This window comes from Megascapheus bottae, chromosome 18 (genome assembly GCF_031878675.1).
Source record: "Megascapheus bottae isolate mThoBot1 chromosome 18, mThoBot2.hap1, whole genome shotgun sequence".
Classification (NCBI taxonomy): Eukaryota; Metazoa; Chordata; class Mammalia; order Rodentia; family Geomyidae; genus Megascapheus; species Megascapheus bottae.
Genome location: NC_143526.1, coordinates 21,742,846 through 21,770,764, shown reverse-complemented (window position 1 = coordinate 21,770,764; position 27,919 = coordinate 21,742,846). Strand labels below are relative to the sequence as shown.

General features: G+C 39.3%; 1 protein-coding gene across 1 annotated transcript in view; it reads left to right on the top strand.

The window, feature by feature from the left end:
• The window catches only part of Slx4ip (SLX4 interacting protein), a 136,661-nt gene extending 116,906 nt beyond the window's left edge, over positions 1–19,755 (top strand). Inside the window, 8 exon segments of the mRNA XM_090351990.1 lie at positions 16,168–16,265; positions 17,477–17,504; positions 17,507–17,599; positions 17,602–17,834; positions 17,836–17,933; positions 17,936–17,983; positions 17,986–18,034; positions 18,036–19,755. Coding sequence (XP_090208116.1) covers positions 16,168–16,265; positions 17,477–17,504; positions 17,507–17,599; positions 17,602–17,834; positions 17,836–17,933; positions 17,936–17,983; positions 17,986–18,034; positions 18,036–18,111 — 723 coding nt within the window. The 3' untranslated portion in view covers positions 18,112–19,755.
• The last annotated feature ends 8,164 nt before the right edge of the window (positions 19,756–27,919 follow it).

The window sequence follows — 27,919 nt, the reverse complement described above, 5'->3', positions numbered from 1 at the left end:
GTGTGTGTGTGTGTGTGTGTGTGTGTTGCTGTCGTCACAACTCAACCTATTTAACTATACTCTGCTCAAACATTTTTTTTTTATTTTGGACATACAACTTAAAACTTTTAACACAGAGAAAATTTAAATCCATCAGACATTAACCCAGCACGAAGTATAGCATGATTATTATACTTTTAAAATAACATGAGAATATTAGATTATCACTGATTATTTTTAAAACCATGTGATATTTGAAGTTTGGCCTACATAGTCCAAAACTAGATTATCACATTTTAAATATATAAGAAGAACTTTTCAGGGGCTTTAAGAGAGAATAAAGGCCCAGGAAATGGAAAAGGTAAAGAATTCCTATTTACATTTATTTAAAATTCCTTTCTTTTGAGCAGGAGGTTATCTTTGGAATAGCTAGTGTGAACCCTTGTATTTCCTCTTTGCCATTCATTAAATGTACGTATGTTGAAGGAAATAAATGAAGCCAATTTGGTAAAAATTAGTGGATGTTTATTTTTTGAAATTATTCTCAGGATGTTGAATTATCTTAAATTAATAAATACTAAAGTGGTAATGCTATTGGCATATGATTTTATTATCATGTTGCTTAACTGGTTTTCAGACTAAGGAAGAAATTGATGGTTTAAGAAAACAATAATTAACTGAACCAGAAGGTATTATTGCTCTCATATGGGATACAGGGTAATTAGATCTCATATCTGATGTGTAATAATAATACTTAATATCTTAAATTATTAAGGGAGAATTAAAACATCTCAATACAAATGAAATTTTATCCCCCTTAGGGGCCCTAGTATTTATACAGATGTAAGTTTTCTGTAGCTGTTGTTATACAAATCCTTTAATTTAGGGGACTTCTTAGCTATTGAGAATTTTCATTCTGAGAAATATGAGTCTTTTGTATGAAGGAACTCAGTTTCCTTATCTTTACAATGTTCTGATTTCTAGTGATAACACAATCAGTTATTCCTGTTCGTGCATAAGAAAAATGTCATTTATGTTATGAAGCTCTCTCACTGTTTTAAGTGATTCTTTTTGGTTATGTTCAGTCTTGGTCTTCAATGACCCCTTTTGTCCATCTCTGACCTATATAAACTTTCCTCAAACCACAAGTCAAGAGAGAGAGTAAATATTCTATTCTACAGAACCATTACCAGAGACAAGCTCTGTTTACCCATCTGCTCCACCTCTTGTCCTGAGCATCTTCCTTCCTCTTGAGGCCTGGAGTCTTCCACATCTTCAGGCTTCTCACTAGAAGCTGTGAAATATCCAGGTCAAGTAAAATGAGACACCAGAATTGTCTCAGAGCTTTAAGCTCATTGATACATAAACTCTATGGAGTCCCACTGTCTCTGCTATTTAAGGATCAATAAGCAGTCCCTCCCTCCCAGCACTGCCCTCTGCCCCAGAGACTCTGAAAGTCAGTGACATCAGGTTCCCCTGAGATTCTTCAAGCCTGGTATTCTTTTATCCATTTATATTGCTATTTTCCAAAGGGCACGATCCATCCCATTTTCTGCTGGACACGATTCTCAAGGAATGTCTAAATGGGCAAGGCCTGGGAACTTGGCTCCTTGAGTAGCCATACTGGCAATAAACTTCAGTTGTTTTCTTATAATTGTTCATGCAACTCTTATAAGCCCACAGAGGTAACGGAGGAGTGAGCCTGAGCATCAATCTTGGTACCTTATGGGTGCTATAGCCCAAAGGGACACCGATTCCTTTTCATTTAACTTCTCTTCCCCCTCAGATTTGGATTATCAGTGTTATCTGAAGTGACATTTTGGGGGGAAGCAAGCTTCTAGTCAAAACTGTTCTGCCAAGTGAACCAACCTTTCAGCCTGTAGACAAGGAAAGCCAACTGTACTTAGCTCCCCAATGCTTAAAGGTGGTTGCACAAAAGAACCACTGTCCCAGATCAAATAACACAAAGGAGAAAGAAGATATCCTCCTTGAAAGACAGAGAGAGTGCAGCCTGACTCCTGTCCCCACCACACAGCGGGAGAGGTCTGTTTATCCCTCCCCCGACACCAACCTGCCCCACCATTGACTCTCTGTCCATTCAGGGACAGTGACACAGGGGATTCTTCATGTTGCAATAGTTCTTCAGAGTGTCCATGTTGTAGGGATGTGGGAACCATGGTGTGTACTTTGGGAAGAAAAGGCATTATTATGAAATGAGTCACTGTATTTTTCTTACTAGAGTTTCTCATAAGAAATCTTAAACCTCATGCTGCCTCAGTTTTTAACCTATTGCTAGTCTGGAGCTGGGGTGTCTTTTTGAGAGTTTTACCTTTAGTTACTCCCTCCCTCAATTGATACCCTTTTTTTCCTGAGAAATGTGAGGACCATAAAGTAATTTTTTATCCTACTCAGTTATATTCCATCCCATCTGTGTATACATATTTTTTCAAACTCATCTTTTTGTAGAGACTTTTTTTTTCAAAAGTAAAGCTCTGGCTGGAGTTTCCAGGAAGTTTAAAATTACTAATTTCTGTTTATTTCTTGAAGTTATGTCAATAACCATAGGGCAGTATCTATCTGGGATGTTTCAGCATCCATATATAGCTACTATTTCAGTGTGTCTGGGTTGTAGATAGACACTCATCCCAGTCTCCAGAGACCACCTCTCTCCTCTCTTCTGACTATCACAAGTTACATAATTTGCTGAGTGCTAACTCTTTGTTAGGAGCTCTTTTAGGCATTTAGGAAACAGAAGAAAATAAGAAAGTGCTTTAATTTTCAAGGAGCTTGGAGTCTGGCAGATTAAGGCTGTGTAAGGATTTCTTGATGACATAAATGTGTAGTCCAGATAGTCTCCACATGTCCTAAATGATTCCATTTTGCATCTGCATCCATGGTTCTCTCAGATCTTCCCTACTGTTCAGAAGCAAGGTCCAAAATGATAGATTTCCCTTTCTTACTTCAGAACTTAGGCTGTCCCAGGTCTGTGATCCTTTGATAAATATAATGGATAGTACATGACCACTGGCTCATGCTTGTAACAGCTACTCAAAAGACAGAGATTGGAAGACCTGGGCTGAGGCCAGCTCATACAAAAAGAAACTAGTTATCAAGATTCCCATGTTAATAAATAAGCCAGGTATGGTAGTATGTTACTGTAGTTCCAGCTGTGAAGAAGGAAATAAGTAGAGGAGGATCATGATGTGAAGTACGGGGTGAGATGCAAATTTTAAAAATAAGTAAAGCAAAGAACAGCTTACTGCCTCAAGTGGCAGAGACCCTGCTTATTGAGCAAGTAGCTCTAGGTTCAAACCCCAGTACCACCACCATCTTCCCCCTCCTCCTGCCACACACACACACACACACACACACACACACACACACACACACACACACACACACACACACATGAGAAGAGTAAAGAGTAGGGGACATGTAGTCATGTAGCACGAGTGCTGCTGAAAACAACAAACATATTAAGTTGTTCTGATTCCCTGCCTTATACTTTGTCTGAGTTATAGCTGAAGGTAAAATAGCTGTCAGGTTTCTGCAGCCAGACCCAGCCACAAAGGGCCAGGGCCTTACTGTAACAGTGTCTAAGCAGGTTTGCCTAGAGATCTTCACAAAAGACAATGTTTAACTAGTAAATCAAGCACTTCTTTTAAGTCAGGCTACTGTTGGCATTTAAAAAGAAAAACTTCTAGTTTATGTGAATATTAAGATTTAATAAAAATTAGTCTCAAGTGATTAACTACCATAGGCTGGCTTATTTCTGACTTGGCTGTTATATTCCTCAGCTGTGTACACCTCAACCTCTGTGGGCTTTAGTCCTCCTCCAACTCAAGGTAGTTATCACATTATCTCAGAATCCTTGCTCACACAGCTCCTGTCAGAAGAATCAAGTGAAAATGTAGCTGAAGAAGGACTATAAAAGAGCTTTACTGAAACATTTTAAAATTGTGTTAAAAGCTCTTATGGGAAGAGGGCAGGTGCTGGTAGCTCATGTCTGTAATCCTAGCCACTCAGGGGCCTGAGATCTGAGGATACAGGTTCAAAGCCAGCCCAGTCACAAAAGCCCAGGAGACTCATGTCCAACTGACCATCAGAAAACTAGAAGTGGCTCTCTGGCTCAAAGTGGTGGAGTACTTGCCTTGAGCTGAAGAGCTGAGAGACAATGCTCAGGTCCCAAGTTCAAACCCCATGACTGCTGAGGGGGAGCCACTTGAGGGGTACAATTATATTATTCTAGGGAAAGTAAATAGAACTTTAAGAAAATGCTTTGAGCCTTACATTTTCAGAGCAAGTAACAATTTGTGTACTAGTTTGTACTCTGAGGATAGAGTCTTCACTTTCATAAAGGAACTTAAATGCAAATATAAATTAGTACATTCAAGAAAAGAACCTGCTTTCTTATTTAAGTATTGGGTTAATTTTCTAGATTTTTTTCATAACTTTGAAAATTCTCTTTTGTGACTGTATTTCCAGAATATTGCTACTGGTGACTGAGAGCTTAAGGAAAAGTTCTTAAGTATTGAAGAAAGATTATTTTTAATATTTCACTTTTCCAGTGTTCTAAACTTAGTTCTTAATAACCAGTTTTCAAAATTATACATGTTCATTGTACAAAAAATTAATCCAAGTATACACAAAGTATAAGCTGTCCACTACCCCTTCTCCAAAGATAACCTCTGTACCTGATCTAATCTGTATCTCTATATGCGTCATACTTAATTACTGAAGTCCATGTGTGTTTATTTTGACTAAGACCCTGTTCTTTTATGGATTATGAGCTTGTGCCCATTTTTCTATTGATGATTTTGTATTTCACAAGTGCCTAGGAAAGAAATACCTTTTAGTTGTAAATCATAGTTGCATGGTAGAAAACTGTGTCCTCAAATTTGTGTTTTCCATAGTAATAAAAAGCTGTGGATGGTATTAGTGTTGCATTTCTCAAAATTAGACAAATATTTATATTTAGGTGTTTTTAATATTTATTTTTTGTCTGAGATATGTAGTCTTTTTGTTTTTCCAGTTTGGTAACCAACATCATGCTAATTAAAATTTTCAGATTTAAGAGACAGTCAAGCTCTGTACCAATGGGTCTCAGTGTGAGGGCATTAATGATAATATGAAATTTCTAGGAACTAAGCTTTCCTTTCCCTCTTAACAGGAAGACTCCATCAATGCCATCTAGACATTTGGGTTATCTTTATCTGAGTTGTGGCTAACTGGTAAAATAGTCATCAAGTTTAACAAACCCCAGTCTCACTGGGCTGAGTCCTTTCTGTAGCAGCCTCTAACTGAAGGATTGCTTTTAGGTCCTGACACAAGACAACATTTAAATCAAAAACTTGTCTCAGTAAAGTCAGAATATTGTTTATGTTAGGATCATCATCATGCCTGTCACCTGACTTCTCTTTCCTTTCCCTGGGCAACTGTGTCAAGGCCCAGAATCAGAATATGGTCAGCAGGTAGCTCAGGAACAAATTAGAACAACAGTGCTTGTGGATTGGTAGCTTTTTCTAGACATGGATAGAGACTTTAGCAGTCTATCTCCATCTGCTCTTTTATAGACTAGCCAGTAGGTGATCTTAGTTAAAATATGGTAGGAGGATGAAGGTATTATTCTTTATTATTTAGTTATTCTAGACTATGATGCACAAGACAAAAATAAATATCTCTCATGTGAGATCATTTTTTAATGATGTAGTATCCTTTGCATACATTTTACAATAGCCTAAGGTTTGGGGTTCTTTTTCCTTTTGTTTAAGCTAGTACAAAGTTTTAACTTGGGGCCTTGGTCTTGCTTGGCTGGTGTTCTGCCACCGGAGCCACATCTCCAGCCTGGCCTTTTGCGGTTATTTTGGAAATGGAATCCATGGACTTTTCTGCCCAGGTTTGCCTAGGTAGCTTAGGATTACCAGTGGCATGAGCTACTGGTGTCTGGCTTCTTCACTAAATAGTAAAAATCTCCCAGATGTTTCACCAACACTATTGTAAATGAGCTGTCCCCCAAGGGTACTTGCCTTTTGCTGAATTCAAGGAGGATAGGGTAAATAGATGAGTTAGGGTAGGATATATCTGAACCCTCTAATCCTATGTGGGATTTTTTTCCCCTCGTAATATATCCTTTTGGGTGCACTTGTAATCTCTCCTTGGAGGTCATTTATCTCATAGATTTACTTAGAAATAACATAATGAGGTGTAGAACAAGAGGAAATAGTGTTAGAATTAAGTAAGTATTAGAATTAAGACCAGGTTTTAATCATTGTCTTTTTTTCTCACTCACTGAAGCACCTCAGACATATCATTTGCTTTTGCACGTTGATCCTCTGTCTTATTAAGTAGAGGTAAATGGACCAGTCAAGACTTCCCAAGTTTTCCTAATCAAGTGAAATAATAAATATTAATTAGCTTATAAAATCCAAAACTCTGGCCAGGAATTTGGCCTAGTGGTAGAGTGCTTGCCTAGCATACATGAAGACCTGAGTTTAATTCCTTGGTACCATATACATAGAAAAAAAGCTGGAAACGGTGCTGTGGCTCAAGTGGTAGAGTTCTAGGCTTGAGAAAGCCCAAGGACAGTGCTCAGTCCGTGAGTTCAAGCCCCAGGACCAGCTAAAAAAAAAATCCCAAACTCTGAAGATTATCATCATAATTTTTCTTCTAGAAAAAAAATCAATTTAAATGCCTTTAATGGCCAGATTAGCAGACTGTGCTATGTCTCCTTCCTGCTTGATCTGAGAACATCCTATAACGTCTGTCTGTGTGTATTATTTGCCCCAGATACTCAGCACCTTCAGTTTTGTTTGTTTCTACCTGCCATCTCAGCATCTAGCAAGAAGTAAAGTGAGCCTTGTTGCTAGCCATTCAGAAGAGGAAGTGTAGAGATCATCCAGCTAAACACCTTCCAGTTCCAGTAGCTGCCAGTGGATTCACAGATAGAGATAAGACTTCGAAGGAAAAACCTGGTCATTTCTCTGAGGTAACAGAAGTTGCAGGACAGCAGCAGACTTCTCTGGCCCAAATTCCTAAAAGTGCATGCTCCTCAGAACACCCACAGCGATAACAAAGATAGAGTTCAATGTGTAAATGGATTATGTTTGGAAAATTCATTAGTAAGCAGATGACTTAGAATTCTCTACTCATTTTCCCAAGGAAACAATGTCATGTTGAAGCTGAGGTTCCCAGACAAGTCCGTAAAAGCTGTTACTATCATGAGATGTGAGACTTGCAAAAAAAGAGAAGCAGGGTGGAGGTGGGAGGGGGGGCTCTAACTGTCTATATTGAAGGAAAATAGCAAGAGCTCTTCATTCCACATCCCTGGGCAGAGGGCCAGCACTGAGCAGAATTTTTTTAAATGAGACAGTCATGTGTAATATATTCTTTCTGGCCTGGTGCCTCTTTCTCACCAATGTCCAGGGCTCCTGTAGACTCCTTTCTGGCCAGGGATATGCCTGGACTACATTGTGCTTGTCTCTTTCCCGTCTTCTCCAGAGCTACCCATTCACAATTTGAGATGAACAGAGCAGATAAAGGACTAGTCTACTACCTGGCTGTGGAGGCTGGCAGTTTTTACCCATAGGCTATTGCTGTCCAGGCAGATTCTTTTTAACAAAACAACCCCAAGTTCTACCCATTTCTTATAGCTGTTTCCTCTCTACTTTTGAACTAGGGAGTTATTGACCTATGATTTATGAATTTCTAGTAATTAAGAAAAACTGGTATTTTTAGGGTTTTTCTGGTCAAAGTGAAACAAATACCTTTCATTTGATTCCATGATCCCTCTCCTCCCACTATTAAATGTTTCAAACTTTTAGATTCTTGCAGATGTTTTTAATCACATTTGTGTGGCACCAGAGATTCAGTAGGCTGACCTTACATTAATTATTTTTAGCTCCTGAGTGTAGGTGCGTATAAACTGGAAAATCCCTATGATGTGTACGCTTCCTACAAAACAACTTCCTTGATTTGTTTCACTGATTTCATTTTTAGAGGCTTCATCTTTGAGACTACTTGGCAGTACTTCCCTAGACCTATATACAATAGTTTTCTAGGCATCAATTCAAAAAAAATTAAAACATTTAAGAAAAGTGAGGGATGGGCCGGGAGTTTGGCCTAGTGGTTAAAGTGCTTGCCTAGCATGCATGAAGACCCAGGTTCGATTCCTCAGTACCACATACATAGAAAAAAGCCGGAAGTGGTGCTGAGGCTCAAGTGGTAGAGCTCTAGCCTTGAGAAAATCCAAGGACAGTGCTCAGGCCCTGAGCTCAAGCCCAAGACTGGCAAAAAAAAAAAAAAAAAAAAAAAAAAAGAAAAGAAAAGTGAGGGAAGGGGTTGGGTGAGAATATTAAAAGGGGTTACACTGATCAAGAAGCACTGTATTCATAAACTGCTCCATTGAATTCCAACTCCTTTATATAGTTATCTAAAGAAAATAATTTTTAAAAAAATATTAGTTTTAATAGTAAATAAAAAGTAAACTGAGCAATCTAAGCAGCGGCAGGAGGAGGAGAAGGGGGAAAGAAAGGGAGAGGAAGAGAAGGAATAGGAGATCATTTTAGAGAAATAACTAAGATATCCAACTTATTCTAAATGCCAGCATCATCAACAAACGGCTTTCCTTCACTTGAGGGACGCATTCTTTCACGTGAAAGTAAAGAAAAGCACTGGGGGAAGCAAGGATGAGACAGGATAGGCAGGAGAGACATGATGGTAGAGTAAAAGACTTACACTTCACTGTGAGAACTGGGCAGGTGACACTGCCTCCTAGAGTGAGTATCCTCCCCTCTGAAATGCCCTGACTCGTGCTTTATCTGAAACGTCTGCATAACATAATCTCCTCCACCATCACTGTCTTTAAAGAAATAACACCTGTGTAGTGAAATTCATAAATTGCTGCTTTCTTGTCCATTTTATCCCTTTTTTTGCTTGAGTACTTCAATAAATGAAATTGTGAACAGACTTCTTTTTATTTTTTTAAGTCTTGTTTTGTTTTTAATGCTCATACTAGGTCTTGAACTGCCCTTGAGATTTTTTGCTCAAGACTAACTCTGCCACTTGAGCCATAGCTCCATTTCTGACAGGGTTTTTTTGTTGTTGTTGGTGGTGGTGGTGCTTAGTTGGAGATGAGAGTCTCAAGGACTTCCCTGCCTTGTGTGGCTTCAAACCATGATCCTCAAATCTCTGCCTCCTATGTTGGTAGGATTATAGGCATGAGCCAGATGCCCAGCTTTGCTCCTTCCTTTTAAGATACATGCCTCTGCATGGCCTCATGGTATTGTGGCCTAAGATTGTGCTCATCTCATATTTATTCTTTGTTTGGTTGCTTTTCAATCCCTAACTCTACCTTCTGTAGCATGTCACATTGCAGAACATTGTTCCTGAAAACCCCCAGACATTGCAGCAGCTGTTGTTCAAGAATCACTTCTTTTTTGCTGTATTATAATCAAGTCATAAAGAATTAAAGGCAGTTCCAATTTTATACTTTAATTAATTATTTTGGAACCCCTAAATAAGCTGATATTATATATTGTACTTTTACTCTGCTTTTATTGTTTACAAAAGGCTTTGTTTGCAGAGTGCAGAGAGCTGTCACATACAATAACTTATTCAGTGCAACAAACCTGAGAAGAGATTGTATCAGTCTTGAACCTTTTCACTTTGAAGGGACAGGAAGGCCAACTCAAAATGGCTTAGAAAAAAAACAAGAAAAAGGAAGGTTTTTGGCTTCTCTCCCTGAGAAGTCAGGCTGCAGGTAGAGCTGGATCAGAGGCACAAAGAAATCATTAAGGGTAACCATGCTGGCCTTTGTGTTCTACTGTGTTAGCTTTCATCTCGGGCTATATGTAGCTAGTACTAGTAGCTATAGGTCTGTGTCCAACAGGAAAAGAGAGCAGGCACTTGTACTTCTTTGAACTAATGAATTAAGCCTCAGGAGCCTATTTCTGGAGTCAGCCATGGAGACAAGATGTATGTAGAGGACATGACCTCTCAGTGTAAAATCTGAATATTGTTTCTAGGAAATTATAGATATTATATTATATTCGTGTATGTGTTAGATGCATGCACTTGTGTGTGCACCAAGCCTGAGGCTTGAACTCGGGCCTGAGCACTGTCCCTAAGCTTTCGTGCTCAGGGTACACTCTGCCATTTGAGTCATCACTTCATTGTCCGCTTTTTTGGTAGATTTCCTGCCCGGGCTAGATTTCATGATCCTCAGACCTCAGCTTCTTGAGTAGCTGGAATTATAGGTGTGAGCCCCCCCTACCCAGTTTATATATTATTATTATTAGTGTCATTTTTTTTCTATTTAAGGAAACCGGTGTCTCAGGCGGTGACCAGGGCATGCTTAGTGCTAAGGACTTCATACTCAGAATCCTATGCTTTTAGAATACTTCCGACTATGAAAGCAGAGAAGGGACAGTATTGCATACTGTAGGCCTTCCAGATCCCATTTTGCACCTAGCAAAACCTTAGGTATTTCTTACTCTTTGTGTGTTTCTTTCTTCTCCTCTCTCAAAACAGGGTAATACCTTCCCTACCCAATGCACATTGAGACTGAGATGGGGTGTTGGGAAAAGGACTTTGATGATTCTGTATATGTTTTTAGGAATATAAAGTAGCCTTTCTTTTTTGCAAACTCTATATGGTTTATGAAGACATCAGTTTTTATTTTTCAGTAACATCAAGAAAATTTGTGAGACGTTCCAGTTTGTAAAGTGTGCTTCATATATCTTGCTGCATTTAAATATTCCAAACAATGAAACATAGATGACAAATCAACTGAGGGTTGAGAAACTGGCCTTGGAACAAGCCAGCAAAGAGTGCAACACCTTGAACTTACTTTTGCACTCTGCACCACTGTGATTTGATCAACTCAAGGTAGATCATTCTCAGCCAAGGTAAACATGAAAAATTGATAAATAGAATTTTTAATGTGATCTAAGACTTAGTTATGTGTATTCTGGTGTTAGATGAATTGTCTGCTTTTAAAATATGGTTGGGTTATTAATTATCTTAATTTGTTGTTGTATAAAACAAAATCAGAAGTGCTTATACACAACCAAGAGAAAACAGATCCAACTCTCAAAATGTTAAGACTGAGAATTCCACATTATTACATTAAGTATTGTCTTGAAAATAATTTTAGAGCACTAAAGAATCTTTTCCTTATGTGATGCCTTCATATGATATATCACAAGTCTAAAAGCAAACATTGGCAAAATCGCTGCAGACATAGATTTTTACCCATGGCATCAAGGCATACCAGGGGGACCTCAGTATGGTCACAGTGACGTGGGATTGGCTGGTGAAGCCACTGAGCTGTTGAAATGATCAGCAGAATGCTTGCAGCTAACACAGCCCCACCCTTCATTCCAACCTCAACTAATATTCATGGCCGAGGGTGATGGAGAATGGGATACATAACTTTCCTGATGGAAGCCATGTTTGTCAGATAGTTACCATCATTGCCACTCTTAAATGTGGCCATGTTTAATCAGGTCCTGGTTTATAGCATTCTAACACTGAGCAGTGGTGACAGGGATAATACCTGCCTCAATAGAAGGTATATTGAGCGTGACACTGATGTGTGCCTGTGTTTGCCCAATGCTGTGGTTACTGGCAACATTTGCTTATTATTAAAATATAGTGAGTCTAAAATGATGTGGTTTAGCTGTAAAATGCAAGCTTTCACAAACAATATATAAAATAACTCATTGTTTTTACCTATGTGTTATATTTTCTGTATTTTGTTAAGTAATACCTGATGATGAAATTTAATATTCACAATCATGGGGATTGAATGCAGGGTTTTATCACTTGCAGGCAACCTAAGCTTGAGCTACACATCCAGCCCTTTTTTTGCATTGTTTTGTTTGTTTTTTGTTGACACTGCTAATTGAACCCAAGACATTGCTGGGTGAGTGCTTTGCCTCTGATCTGCATCCCAGCCCTGGTATTGGTTATTTCTGAGATAGGGTCTTGCTTTACGCTCAGGCTAGCCTGGACTGTGATCCCTCTATGTGTGCTTCCCAGTATTGCTGGAGATGATAGATGCCACCACTGAGCCTAGCCTTTGTGCTTCTCTCATCACTGGGATTGCACATGCCTGGGGAAACTAGCTTGGTTTCTGCAGTCCCCTTGATCTCTGTCTTCCAAGGATTGCAGGCTTGTAATCAGCCTTCTTTTACTTTTTCTATGGAATTACAACAAATTTCAAGAAACTTACTTAGCCCACATTTTGTGTCTACTGGAAGTTTCTGGTCTCCCTTGCAATCCTCTTAATCCTATCTCAGTAGGCTTGAGTCCCACATTTCACCCCAAGCAGCTAAATGTCAGTCACCTTCTTGTACTGTCCAGCAGCGACATTCCACATGGAACTCACTTTCTTTCTCACTTTCCTTCTTCTCTTGCCTGTGGGTCATGATGTTATCATTTTTCTCTTTCCTCACCAGAGGCTCCTTCATAGTCTCTTTGCTGAATTTTCCTTGTTTTCTCAGCTTTTTTTTTTTTAATCAAAACTCATTCCCTTTAGAGTTCATCCTGACCTGCTGATGGCTTCAGACAGCAAAGTCCACAGGGTTCCCTACTGTGTCTGCCTTTTTCCAAGAATCTGCACCTGTTGTGATTCCACTTAGCCATCTGGGAGGACTCTTAGAGTTAATGTTTGTCTTAGTCCATTTATGCTGTTACAGTAATCCTTGATGCTCAAAGCCTGAGGTCCAAAACACAGAGGTCCCAGTCCCAAATGCAGGATCTTACCTGAAAAATAAAGTAGAAAGAGTTGGGGCATTGTTCATGAAGTGGAGTACTTGGAGACCCTGTGTTCAATCTCTTAACGGGGAAGGAAAAAAAAAAAGATGAGGGATGTTTTATCATTGCACCTCTGGAAGAAAAAAAGGAATGCTGTACCCTCATATGGTAGAGAGCAGAATGGAAAGCTGGCAAAGTCTCAAGCATTTTTCGGCAAGCATTTTTCAGGGCCTCACAATTGCTAAATAGAAACTTTACCACTTGTGCTACTCCACTAGTCCTCTTCGGTTATCTTTAAGATGGGGGTCTCTCTCTATGCCTGAGTCAGCTTAGACTGTGATCCTCCTGTTCTTCCCTTTGTTGCTGGTATGACAGGAGTTAATCCTCATGCCTAGGTATTGATTGAGATTGTGTCATGAACTTTAGTGCACAAGCTGTCCTCAAACCATGACCTCCCAGGACCTAGGATTACAGGCTTGAGCCATTGTACCTAGCTCTTCAAGGTCCTTTATAACCATACCTGGCCCCATCCACAAAGGCACAGCTCTCATGACTTAATCACTTCTTAAAGGCTGTACCTCTTCATACTACATTGGCAACATCTGAATTATGTAAGGAACAGTCAAGCCCCAATAAACATAAGACTGATTTCTTGATTCTACTTTGCCAAGCCTGCTCCCTTCTCCCCCACATTTCCAACTAAGGCAGAGGGCATTTTCCTTTATGTGGTTGGCTATTTAAAATACAGACCTTGGACTCATCTTTCAGTGTTCTCTTCCCTCTATTATCACATTCTGTCAAGTCTCTCTTCATACTATATTCCATTTCTCTCTACTACTCATCCTTGTAGGAACATTATCTCTGAGTGGATCATTGCAGGATCTCACTACTGTTTTCCCTACCTCCATCCGTGTTTCTGTAACTTCCAAGATGAGCATTTTACAGTGTCATCACTCTTCTCAGAGTCTTTCATATGCATATCATCTTCCTAACTTTAGTAAAACATGTCACCCTCATAAAAAGCTATGCAAGATTTGCCCCTTTCATTGATGGATGCCCTGTCGCTTCCTCTCTTCTTGATTTGGTTTATTTTCTAATTCTTCCAACTTTCTACTGAGTATCAAAGCCTCAGTGCTCTTTTCTATGTGTTCCTGGAGCTTATTCTGCAATTAAGTATCTATATAAAGCTCACTTTGCTGTCTGAACAGCCTTCTCTAAACATGGTTAACCCACTTGTGAAGTACCTGAGTCTCCTTAGTATGTCTACTCTGAGTTTTGAGTAGACGACTGGTAGCCTCTCTGAATAGGTTGGATTCCTAGTAGAAGACGAATCCTAAAAAGTGGACTTGCAGTCTTCTCACCATGCACCATATATTTGTACCTTACAGTTTTATCTCTAGATAACCCACAGATTTCATATTTTGTGGCAGATTAAAAAGCATTGAAAAAAATCAGGATGAATCCTTATGAGATTCTCAGATGATAGCGCTTCCTTAGGAATGCCTGGGGACCAGAGGCTGTGATTTAGTGACAGGGAATGAACTGACCCTAGAAGCCTAAGAACAAGAGACTTCTAATGAGACCTGACAGTTCAAGGGCTGAAGAAGGAGGCTAATCTTTTTTTTTTTTTTCCTGCCCACCCAGTCTTCATAGAAATGTAAATATGCCTCCCGCAACAAATTGCCAAATGTGGTTTTAATTTGTAAGTACCCTGCCTTGCCTTTCTTTTCCTCCATTTTTGCCTTTTCTTTCTTCTTTTTTTTCTTCAAAACTAAGTCACAGGTTTTGCACTTTTTGAACTGGACATTTCCTCGTGTCACTCTTGTCACCTCTTCTGATGCCCCTTTTCTTCCAAAGACAGTTTCCTCCATTGTTAGAGGATTGTGAGATGAGAGTGGACTGCTCTGTTTTTGAAGTTCCCAGAAGAAATACATGTGCTCTTTAAACAAGAATTTCAAAAAGCAGACAGACAAGGATTGAATCCAATCTGAGATTTGAGGAGTGTCAGTATCGGGGTATCATACTTTATGTAGTGTTCACAGAATCCATTGTTGTTATTTATGACCCTGTCTGCCTTCCATTGTGGACTTCTTCCAGCCTTGGGGAATTTACATCATTCCTAATAGCAAAAGGCTTTCTGGTTCCCACAGAGTTGTTCAAAGCCTGACTCATGCTCCTTATGTTAATTGTTCAGCCCCGAAAATACAGCACTTACTGGGTGTGGTTGTGAAGGGAAAATCTACTGTACTTACAGGGCATGTTTAGAAGTGTTTCACACATAAATCTCCATTGCTCCCAATCTCTCCACCTTTCTTTCTCTCTCATTGAACTTTTAAAATTCGGTGTTGTTTGTTTTTTTCAGTCCACTAGTAAATTTTAGGGGCTAAATCTAGAAGAATAATAACAAATCAAAGTCCGGTATAATCTAGTGAAGCTAATAATACTCAAGTTTACTATTAAAATTGACTATGATCAGTTATGACTTTCTGTGATACTGGCCTGGGTCTAAAATGATAGCACTGCAAGAAAGCTAAAGGTTGCTGATGACTCAGTGGCATGGGCAGTAATTGGGTATAACCCATGACTTCCATGTGGGAGATACCCAGGCATAATGGTGGCTGCCAGGTTCTCAAGGGCTGTCACTGATCATCCTTTTGTAAGCCAAATAAGTAAGAACCTACTGGTGACTTACCAAAATTGTCCTGTGTGGTGGCAAAGTTTTACTGGAATTTGATGTGGAAGAATGTAAAACCCCAGTACTGGCAAACTTGTTTTCAAGATACTATAATACCAGAAGGTTTAACCTGATGTAGTCTTGAGAGTTATAAAGGACATATTTATACAGAAAAGGTTTGGAATTTTTATGATAATCAGTGTTAACGACTGTGCTACTAAGTCTTCCTATAAATATGCTGTGCCTAGCTCAGTAACTCTGCACTTGTGTATCATTCAGGCTGAAGAGATATCATTCACTGGCCCTGAGTTCCCACATGGTTTGGAATCTTTCATATGACCACTTTGTATGTTTGTATGGAATGTGTAGATTGCTAGGGAAAAATAAGTTGTAAATCTACCAGAAAATCCTAAATTGAAAAGTAATACTCCATAGTTTCATTATGTTCTCACAAAAATAAAACTATCCATCTGAACTTACAGACTGTAACTGGTTTCTCTCATATTCAACTCTCATTTCCTGTGTGTGTGTGTGTGTGTGTGTGTGTGTGTGTGTGTGTGTGTGTGTGTGTGTTTAATTTTATTGTCAAGGTAAGTAGTTATGGTTATATATGTAAGGTACTGAGTACATTTCGTTTCAAACATTGTTATCCCTCCCACATTTTTCTTCCACTCCCCTCCCCCAAGTTGTAAAGTTCATTTCCAACATATTGTCTTGTGTAGCTCTTATTTCTGGTTGAATCTTTGTTATCATTCCAGACAGAGAGAACTCTCCATGGAGTATCTGATTATTTTGCTGAATGTGCAAAGTCTCCTTCCTGTCAGGGCAAACGCAAGAGAAATACTCTGAAAGAAATGTAAGTCCAGCATGTTTTCTTTTTTAAATTTTTGACTGCCTGCATATATGCACAGATCACTTGAAGATATCAAACCTAACTAACCACAAAACCTCTCTGGCACTGCTCCTTGCCCTCACTCAGTCTCATACCTGCCCTTCCCATTATCCTATTTCTCTTGCTTTCTGGACAGTAGGAGTAGAGTCCTTGCTTCATAGGTATGTTGCAAGGAATAATTAGTTATAAGTCTTTGAAGATGAAAAACACTTGCTGATGGTGTGTTTCATGTAGCTTTCAGGTGAATTCTGACAAATTCAGAAAAATACATTCCTTTTCTAAGATGCCCATTCTCACTTTAATATAATTATGGTAATCTTTTTGTCCCTGGTAGCAATGGGAAGAAAACACTGTTTCTGCAATAAAGCTTAACCAAAATAAATGTCAGAGCTTCAGTAGCTGCCATTCATAAAGTTCTTACCATCGACTTCTTACAAAAGTTAAGCTCTTCAGTCTCCGAAATTTTCCCTTTGCGGTTTCTGTTTCTTGAAGTTTACTTTACAATTAGAGTGACAGTTATCTTTTCAGTTGATATTTATCTTTCCATCTATGTGCTCTATAGAAAAGGAGTTTGACATTTAAAAGGAGAGGAGAGGGGAGGGGAGGGGATTAGGAGGGGAAGGGAGAAAGGGAAGGAAAGGAGAGAAGAGGAGAGGAGGCAGGCAAAACAAGATAAGATATATAAATCTCTATTTGAATAGCTAGAGTTACTTCCATATGGTTGATGAACAAGCATTGACACCAGCTGAATGGTGATTATATCTGAGTAATATCTTGAAATAGCATTAGTGAAATTCCAGATTATTCTTTATTAACAAATAGAAATATATTGTTCATGTCTGCATGTTTTTAAAACCAATCTTAGGCAATACTGCTTGCTAACATATGAAATAAATTCACCTATTTGCTTCACTTAAATTGTGGACTCCATTGTAATTCCAAGGATGACCCAGTGCTCAAAAAATAAAATGCATCCTAGTAGAATAGAAGACATGGATGTGCTTAATACAATCTTTATTATTTAATCCAGTCTGCATTTTCATATATTTGCTCGGGGGAGGCAAGGAGAAAGCAGGTAGGACATGGCTGTGTAAGGAATGTGTCACAGAATTTGGAGGAAGCCATGCCATCACAGCTTCTCATGGCATGCATTTTTTTGTTATTGTTTGTTTTAGTGTGAAAAGAACTAAAACAAAAGGCAGCATTGTGTGAGCAAATCACAGACCAGAACAGACACTGTGGTAACATCTCGGGACTCAGTGACTGCAGAGGCACCACGGAGAGGGGCGGGTGGCAGCCCTCATCCAGCCCACTGTCAGAATCTGTGGGACAAACAAAGGATTACATAATGACTGCAGCGAACCACTGCACAAAACTGGAAAATGTTAATACAGCCCAACCAGAAGACACGAGCAGCCAGCAAAAACCTCATCCTGGGGCACAGTTAGAGACAGGACTTCTAAGTGGGAGCCCTGTCTGTAGCTGTGAGTCAGCATCACCGGGTCCAAAGCAAAGTCCACAAACTGCCAAAACATAACAAACTCAGGAACTTTGGCTCTGTGGAAGACTCCGACCACCACAAGAGAGTTTCTCTTGGAAGTGATCGATTAGTCCCAAGAGAAACACGAGTGGAAAAAGCACAGCTGTCAATGTTTTACCAGCTTCAGAGTTGTCAAATCCGGGTTACTTCTGAAACAAAATTTGGCCAAAAGCATGGCCAAAGAAGAGCTGTATTTTGGAAAAACTTCTCCTCCAGACATCTCACTAAAAAATAAAAAATAACCCAGGGCAAGCACAGCTAACCATCTGAGCCACAAACAACGAACGCTTTGCTACTATCCACAACCAGCCCCTGGAGAAATGAAAGTAACCGGCCGATACAGTGTCCAATCTGTGATGACCAGAGAGTTGTATATAGTTGATGATATTTAACATGAAATCAATGAGCTCTTCAAATAAAAAGTTTATATTTCGGTTATATTTCACTCTGATCCTATCCTTTTCAGGAGGCTGACTGAATGCTGAATACTTTCTTGTCATACTGTATGGCTCTCTTCAGAAATTATTTTAATGATGGGGTGCCATCATCCTTATCAAAGAGACCATTTGTGCAAGGATTGCATGGAGAAAGCAATCATCTCCCCCCCCCCCAAACACACAGACACGATTGTGCAAGACATCATGATGGGACAGGTAAATGCAGTACTTGGGGTGGAGCCGTGCAGTCCTAGGGATGCAACCAGTCCTCTGCATCTCAGCATGAGAAAACAGTGTGGCTTTCCCTGTCCAGTGCTGGATTCAACATCAGCGTCTGGAAACACGTTACAATTCACATACTAGGTCCCACGGCAGACCTGCTAGATGAGATTCTGAGATGTGTTCGCATTTGAGAACCTCAGGACTGCTTGAAAACAGTCTAATGTTTATTTCTTCCAGCCTTGGCTACTATGGCTTCCAACTCATTATCATCCAAGGCCGCCTGTGGAGATGTATACCCTGGACTCCCTGGAACTTGCAGAACACCTGGGTTCAAGGTGTGAGTCACTGTGTTCCCAGGATCTGTATAGTATCACAGCCACAGCACCTAGAGAGCTATTACTTATACTCACAGTAATTGCTGGAAGTTGACAGATCATTCATCCCAACATGAGGCAAAGGAGTGGCTTGCTCTTGCATTTCTCTTATAACCTGCCTTGGTTCCCACTTCCAAGGTCTTGGTTACCAAGATCCAAGAGGAACTTGGTGGCCAGACTTGCCAGTTTTCCATTCAGAAGGCTTCATAGCCCATTTAGATTTCCTGTTTGATTCCACTAAAGAAGACAAGAAGCCTAAGAGGCTACCCTGGGAATTTAATCTGGACTTTGCTTGTCCAGAAGAAGATGGAATATTCTGTTCTGGACATTTTGGACAGCTCACATAGGAAAAGGTTAAAGTCATTGGTAAAATCGAAAAAAATCACAGGAACATTGTTCACTATAATAATGCAATAAATTCTTCCAAAAAGGTAGTTCTCTAAAAGGTTTTTAAGATACCTTTTATGAAATAGTTTAAGAACCCATCTTCATGGTTGACTTATGGTTGCATCTAATGAGGATACATAAGAATTTTGTTATTTCCAGATGATCAAGGTGAAAGTAAACCAGAGTCTGAGGACTGGGTGAAGCTTTTGCTTGCCTTATTACAGTGTTTACACAATATTAAAGCATTCACGTAATATCATCTTAAGTTATTCAATATCTGCCTATCCAATATATCCTTTTGCCTGCTCAGCATTATGTGATTCTTTAAAGTAGCATCTACCCTAAGAAAGATGGAAAATTAAGTATATTTTCCTTAAGAGGGTTAAATTAGCAAAGTAACCCAGAAAAGGCACCAAAAAAAGAATATGGAAATAGGCATTATAATGGATAGTTTTTCCGAGCACTGCCCTTCCCATTCTCCTTTCCACACTTATTTTGTAGGTTTAAACATATAAAGAAATAATCATTGTCACAGCACCATTTTAAGCTCTGAAGTTTAGTTGCAGTCACCCTGAACGCAATTATAAACTTGATGTCTTTGGTGTTCTAAATTCTGCCTGGAAACTTGTGTTTACCTGTGATCTCAGCTTACAACAACCTCATCAGAAACTGTGCTACTTTCTGATATTCTTTTGTGTTCCCTCCTAGCTTTTCTTCAGCTCCCAGAGATTTCTAATCAGAGGGTTTTATAGGCAAGGAAGGAATTCAACACATTTGTAACCCCAGTGGAGACAACTTAGCTTGTATCTCCTGAGAACATGATAGAACTTGCTTTCTGTGGCTCATCACAGCCACCTCCTCCCCCTCTCCCACTTTGAGAGATCACTTTTGTGGGTATGCTTTTTACTGAAGATAGAACTACAGTATATCTCATTGAGTCCTCATTGAAGGTACAGATAACCCAGGTTATAAGACAAGAAATAGTTAACTGGAAAAGTCTTTTAAAAAAAGAAAGGATAATCCCACTGGAACAAAGACTACTGTCTATTCTAGAACTGAAAGAGAATCTGAACTGCAGTCATCAGAGAACATTTTTATTGAGAAGTTTCTGTTTCATTATTTAACCTAGGCTTATTGGTTAAGTGCAATACTTAGGATTTTCTTTTAAGAAAAGTCTTGGCTTTAGAGTTTGTTATATTAGGGTGAATAATGACTACTGTGATCTTGGAAGGAAAAGAGCACATTTGGGATATAGATAGATGTGATCTTTCTCTTAGCCTTTTAGTACAGTGGATTTTTAATAGGATTAACTAGGAATGGCCTGAGGCCCCCCACAGTATAGCAGGTGTTTGAGGACTTTTTCCTTTAAGCATTTTCCTTCCAAATGTCTGAAACATCCCAGGACTTCTTGGTATTCTAGTGGTTATTTGATTCTTTGGCTGTTTGGATGCCTGTAGGGTTTTATTGTCTATTGGGTGAGTTGTAAAAGGGTCTCCACTGTTGGGAGTGGCATCTCTTTTGGTATTCTTAACAATTTGCATAAACTAAAAATTGTGAGACTTAGATTTACAACCAACACTTAATATTAGAAGGAACAAATTCTTCAGCCACCTATAAATTAAATTTATATTCAAATCTCTGTGATTCAGATGCTTGGAAGGGATGCTGATCCATGTCAATTAGTATTGTGACTTTTAACTCCCACTCAATGTCTTAGATTCTAAGGCACCTCCATCTGCTTTAAAATGACATTTTTTTAAATACGTAACCTTACAAGCCAGTTTATTTGTACTCACAGGAATCAAATAGATGGGTGTTAGGTTTCATTTACTGTCTACATACAAGAAAGAGATAGGAAGAGTCTATATGATTTTTTTTTTGGCCAGTCATGGGACTTGAACTCAAGGTCTGAGCACTGCCCTTGAGCTTCCTCAAGGCTAGCATTCTATCACTTGAGCTTCAGCACCACTTCTGGCTTTTTCTGAGTATGTAGTACCAAGGAATCGAACTCAGGGCTTCACACATGCTAACCAAGCACTCTACCACTAGACCACACTCTCAGCCCCCCCACTTTTTCCCTTATACATTGCCTTTTATTTGCTACTAGAAGTTTACTGATTTCTAGATGTGTGTATAATTTGTTAAAAACCAAAGGAGCAAACATTTGGTTCAGAGGTGAGTGTGCTGCAGCTTTTTGTTCCCTTATTTTAATAGAAAAGAAGAATAGTAAGTTTGTTTCATTTTTTGAAAGCAAGACAAAACAAGAACTACTGGACTGGTGGTAGAATTGGTGCTTTCATTGTATGTATAAGACCCTGGGTCTGGTCCTAAGCAACATCAATAACCACAAAAGACTCACAAAAACACTGTATTTTGATTTATGAAGAATATAACTTATCTGAATGAAATATCTCTGAATATAAATTGGGGATCACAGTGGGATTATAGTGTAATTGTTTTCTTTTGTGTATCACGCTTGGATTTTAACACAAATTGTTGTGTATATCTGTGGCATTTGGTTTCAGAAAGAACTTGATGAGGGCAGACGCAAAAGGGAAGGAAACCTGCATGGCCAAGAGAATGGCCTGGGATTAGTGTCGCCATTCTGAGTTTCCTTGAGCTCTTTGGCAGGCACCACTATAATATTTCCACAAAACTTCAGTGAATGGAAAGCCAAAATTTCTCCCTTTAGCGTGCTGTGACTTGAATATGGAACTTGTTTTAATTTCTTCTTTTTCTTATGAGGAAATTTCCATGCTTGGTTTGTCAAGACAAGAGAGTTTGTTTCTTGGTACTGAAACAGTAATGAATTGAAACATGTTGGAGCAAGTTAAAAAAAAATTAAGCTGGTTTTTCTTAAATAGTTTAAAGCTTTCCTCAGTGCAAAATAAATTAAACATTGTAAAATGAAGTTAATTCAGGTAATTACTCAGTTTAGAAGTTCTAACCATATTTATCATTAGTATTACAACTTCAGGGTATAATTAAATGCTAGAAATCTACAGAACTTCCTCTAATTTGGTTTCTATATATATTTTAACAAGACAGGGAACAAATATATGTCAATATGCAATATAACAGAAGAGACTTGAATGGATGAGATTATTTTCAGTTATCTAGAACTAGTCAATGCTAGGTTTGACATTAAGTTTTATTTGCAGACTAATATTAACATGTTATATATCACATTGTAATTGCACTACTATTCCTTATCAAAGAATTGATTCTTAATTTGGCCCTAAGGCACTTGATCAGATGCCTACAAATATAAATTTAACAGATTCCCAGAATAGCTTTCTTCTTCCATAGAGTTAGAAAGCCTGATATTATCACAGGAAGACCATCTCCCATTGACCCTGTCTTGTTCTGTTTTGAACTATCTAGACAGTATATGTCTGGAGGATGAGACTTTATGTAGTGGATATGTACCTGTTATGAATAAATAGCGAAAATTGTTTTAAAATTTTGTCTGTCTTATTCTTTAAAAATGAAAGATGTAGGTAGAGAAAATCTAGGATATTGTAAGTCATAAGGATTAAATTGACCCATAAGATTTTGGACCTTACAATATGAATTTGTTCTCCCACTGTGCCTTAAAATGCACCTCTTTGGTGAGGTTAAGTATATGACATTGACTCTTTTTCTAGAGGATCTTCACATTCCTGAAGTAGATTTATTTTTCATGTTATAAGTGTATCTAGTCTTTGGGGCTGATAAAATTCAGGACTAACCCTTCTCTATTTTTTTTTTTCTATTTTTAAAAGGGTTTTTTTTGCCAGTCCTGAGGCTTGAACTTTGGCTCTTGAAGCTGTACCTGAACTTCTGGGCTCAAGGCTGGCTGGCACTTTACCACTTGAGCCACAGCTCTACTTCTGGCCCTTTTTTTCTTTTTTCTTTTTTCTTTTTTTTTATCCCCGTGATTTATTGGAAAGATGAGCCTCAGGGACTTTCCTGCCCAAGCTGTCTTTGAACCACAATCCTCAGATCTCAGCCTCTTGAATAGCTAGAATTAAGTAGTGAGCTGTGGGTGCCTAGGACAAATCACTGACTTTTCAGGCCTCAGTTTCTTCATCTGTCAAATTAAATTATATTTCAAGTGCCATCCATAGCATTTAGACTAACTACTGAGGTAGGTACACTATCCCATGTGTTATTCTTGCATCTGCTTAAAAATGATTAGCTCATGGTCCAGGAGCATGGCCTAGAAGTAGAGTGCTTGCCTAGCATTCAGGAAGTCCTGGATTCCACATACACAGAAAAAGCCCGAAGTAGTGCTGTGGCTCAAGTGGTGGAGTGCTAGCCTTGAGAGAGCCCAAGGACAGTGTGCAGGCTCTGAGTTCAAGTCCCAGTAGTGGGAAAAAAAAATACAGAAAAATGATTAGCTCCACTGACCACATTTTGAACTCACTTAGATAGCTTCTAGTTCAGTTGGACTCTGAGGTTGGAGAGGCATTTGTGTTTTAAATCCCTTCAAATATTTTCATGTGATGCTATAGTCAGGAATTATTTATTTGAATATGTTGTTTATATGTCTGCATGTAAGTACAGATGTGAAAAGAGGCAGGGTTGGTTAAGAAATGATTATCAATTGGAAGAGGGACTTTCAAACAAGTAAGTAGAAAAATTCTAGGGTGGGGGCAGGGAGAATAAGGTGTTAGTCATGCACTTTAGTCATACGAGGAGATACGTTTCATTTTCTCGTGAGGCCCCTCCACATTTGTTCTGTTGCTTTAGGCCTTAAACATCTGAACATAACACTCTGTCTTAGCCAACTTTGAGAAATTTGTTGCCCTCATTTTGGAAGATGAGTTTTTAAAGCACCTAAATAATTGTCTGAAACTTTTACATAAAGTTCTGGGGTTTGCCTTTGATCCATGATCATTAATATTATTAATAGGCTTTCTGAAAATGTGTATGAGTCTCAAGTTAGCATTTGGCAGAACTGTGGAGGAATGAACGCTTTTAAAATAGTTTGGCTCTGAAAGCATATCTGAAATAACCCTGTGGGAAAACCAGAAGAGTTTCTCATCCTCCAAAGGATTACCTAGGATGAGATACTGACCTTGTAGTTTAAGTTCGGTTACATTTCTTTAAACCTCATTCATTACCCAGCCTGATTTATTTGGGGGGAGAGAAGTAGGCTGTGAGAGAGACTCTGCGATGATACACAGTTTGTCTGTTTGCCTTTTACTTTCTGCACAGCTCCCAAAAGATTTTTCTCATAATGTGTGTGAAGATGGGGATGTGTGTATGTGTATGTGTGTGTGTGTGTGTGTGTGTAAAATTTTTTTTAAAAAGACAAGATTCCTATCTGGCGAATATAATGTAACCCTTCTATTAATTACAATAAAAATATATGAAAAAAAAGACAAGATTCTGCATGACATTTGCTACAGCTTTTCTCTCAAAAACTAGAGTTGAAGACTTCTTAGGCGCAAAGTGATCAAACCCCAGATGCAGAGTGTATCAGGGTGAGGGAGGACTGACCTCTGCCTAGAGAGAGGTCACTTCAGCACATCAGATTCTAAAGGGAGGGAGAAAAAGCTAGTCCTCAGCAGGGAGTTTGACTTGCTTAAGGGCTGGAGAGATTTTATAAAAGAGTTTCCAGTCTCCCACGCCCTCTTGCCTGCTCTTCCCATACTAGTTCTGTCTCTGTGCTCAACACACATGCACACACACACACACACAATTTAATTTCCACTCACACCCCTTTCTTCACCTGCCCCTAGAACTATGGACAGATTGGCAAACCCTGCTCCAGTGGAGACAGGTGATGGATTGACTGGGAATTTGTCTAGGCCCAGTGGTTCATAAGGCTTTTTACAGTTCTTCCTTAACATGCTTGACTGGTGAGAAGAACACAGAGCACTGTTTCCCAAACACACTGTGGGTGCCTGGGAGGGTTCGTACCAGCTCATCCATTCCTCTTGTCAGAGCAAGAAGGTGGAATGGTAAATCAGAGCAACCTCCAGCCAGGATGTGGGAGATTGGGCTGGGTGTTTGGGACATATTCCAGAAGGAGGAGCCTAGAAAGACCATCCTGTAAGGATGCCAGAGTTTTGTAAAACAGCAACATGGCTTTATTTGTATATTCTCCTTCAAGTGTGTGTGTGTGTGTGCGTGCGCGCGCTTGTGTATTTTTCCCAGTGTCATTTTGCTTAATGCAATGATTTCTTAAGCAGAGCCTCAGACATCTAGAAAAACTTTCTCATGTAGATTATAGTAAAAGATGTGGTGTCCACCTGAAAACATTTCTCAGAGATACCAAGGGCTGTCTGCACAGATGCAGGGATCTGTGCTGCTGTGGGGGGATTTGTTCTGATGGGGGGGGGGAAACTCCAGTTAAAAGAGCATTGTAGATCGCATCTAAAAATTGAGTTAAATCTAAAATCCTTTTCCTTCTATCTAGGAATTGTCTGCCACATACTAACAGTGCTTTCCCTTGAAGGTAGTATTTGTTACAACTGCTTTATCAGATATCATGTCATGAACCCTGGTGGTAGAAACAACTTTGGTTTTTGTTTTGCATGGTTGTCAGGTCTAATTCCAGGTCCCAATATTTTAGAAAAGCTGGCCGCACTTGAGAGAAAACTTCACTTTTCTGCCAGCAGATATGAATATCTGTCTAGGTCAGCTATCCACCATATGAGAGCAATCCTGGAAGAAAAGGAGATAAGAGAGTTGGATTTGACATTAGCTCCTACTTAATCCAGAAGAAATAACCAACCATCATGCAATTGATAGCCATGAAAGGAACTTCTGGTAAGGAAAAGCTGCCATGGGGAAGGGGATATCACAAAATGTCTTTCTCAAATGTCCAATCCACTGAAAATGAGAGTTAGCAGGGTGCTGGTAGCTCATACTTAAAACCCTAGCTACTCAGTAGGCTGAGATCTAAGGATCTCACTTTAAAACCAGCCTAAACAGGAAAGTCCTTGAGACTCCAGTTAACCACCAAAAGGCCAGAAATGTAGCTGTGGCTCAAGTGATAGAACTCTAGCCTTGAACTAAAAAAGCTAAGGGACAGAACTTAGGTCCTTATTTCATACCCTAGTATCAGCACAGAGTGAAAGAAAAAGGAGAAAGAAACAGAAGAAAGAGGAAGCAGAAAGGAGGAGATGGGAGGAGAAGGGGAGGGGAGGCTTAGAACATCATCCCATCCTTTCATAAGGATACAAAACTGGCTCTAGATTATGCTTGGAGTCTTATAAGGTCAGATACTTCAGCTTACCTCACTTGGCACTGCTTTTAAAAAACAGTGCTTGGGGGGATAGAGAGGAAAATACTGTGTTCTAATCCTCATTATTTTCAAGCCCTAGACAGTGATCTGCATTTGCAGACCACACACTTGTGTAGAATTTAATTGGGCACCATGCTTTTTCCTTTCTTTTCTTTTTTTTTTTTTTTTGCCATCCTGTAGTCCTTTCTTGTCTTGAATGAGCTTTTCTTTCTGCTACACTGGTAGAAGCCATTTGAATTGATCAAGGAAAAATGCCAACAATTTGTATAATCACAACCAAATAGAGAATCTGTGTGTGACCACAGGATTGTATAATTTATTTTGTAAGAAGCCTGTATTCGTGTTCTATCACTATGTAACAATTTTAGCGAAAGTGCACGCATTTATTATCTTACAGATTATGACACCTTTTAGCTGGGCCCAGTGGTCAGTATCTTAAGGCTGTAAAACCCCGTCAACCACACTTCATCCTCTGGAAGTTCAGCTAGCCAAAGAGCTGTTTCTGAGTTCCCTTGTGTTGAAGGAATTCTCTTCTTTGCAGCTGCATAACTAGTGCCCATGTCCTGTTGGCTGTAGGCCAGGAATTTCCTAAAAGCCTTTTCCCCAGGTCCTGGCTACATGAACCCTCCATTTCAGTAGTGGAGAAACCTCCATTGCCTTGAATCTCTTTAATACTTGAACCTTGCAGCTTCCCCTTTTGTGACCAGAGAACCCATTCTGCTTTATAAATAAGGGGAGATAAGGGCCAGGAGTTTGTCCTTAGTGATTGAGTGCTTGCCTAGCAAGCACGAAGACCTGGGTTTGATTCCTTGGTACTACATACACAGAAAAAGTCACCAGTGCTGTGATTCAAGTGGTAGAGCTCTACCCTTGAGAAAGCCCAAGAGCAGTGCTCAGGCCCTGAGTTCAGGCCCCAGGACTGGCAAAAACAAAGAGAAAAGAAAGAAGAAGGAAGGAAGGGAGGGAGGGAAAGAAAGGAAGGAAGGAAGAAAGAAAGAAAGAAAGAAAGAAAGAAAGAAAGAAAGAAAGAAAGAAAGAAAGAAAGAAAGCCTTCCTCACCTGAAGACTTAACTTATCTGGGACTTTATAACTGCAAAATTCTTTCACTGTAGTACTTGAATTTGTGGTTGATGAAGTAATAAGCGGCTAGTAATCCTTATGAGCCATCTACAATTCTGACTGCAACTAGACTCAATTTAATGGTGAAAAAAAGCCTATCATTGGAATCTAGCTAAATTTGTGTATGTACTGGTCCTGGGGCTTGAATTTATAGACCAGGTGTTGTTCCTGAGCTTTTGTGTGTGTGTGTATGTGTGCTTAAGGCCAGCGTTCTACCACTTGAGTCATATCTCTACTTCCAGCTTTTGAGTGGTTAATTGGAGCTAAGAGTCTCACAGACTTTCTTGCTTAGGCTGGCT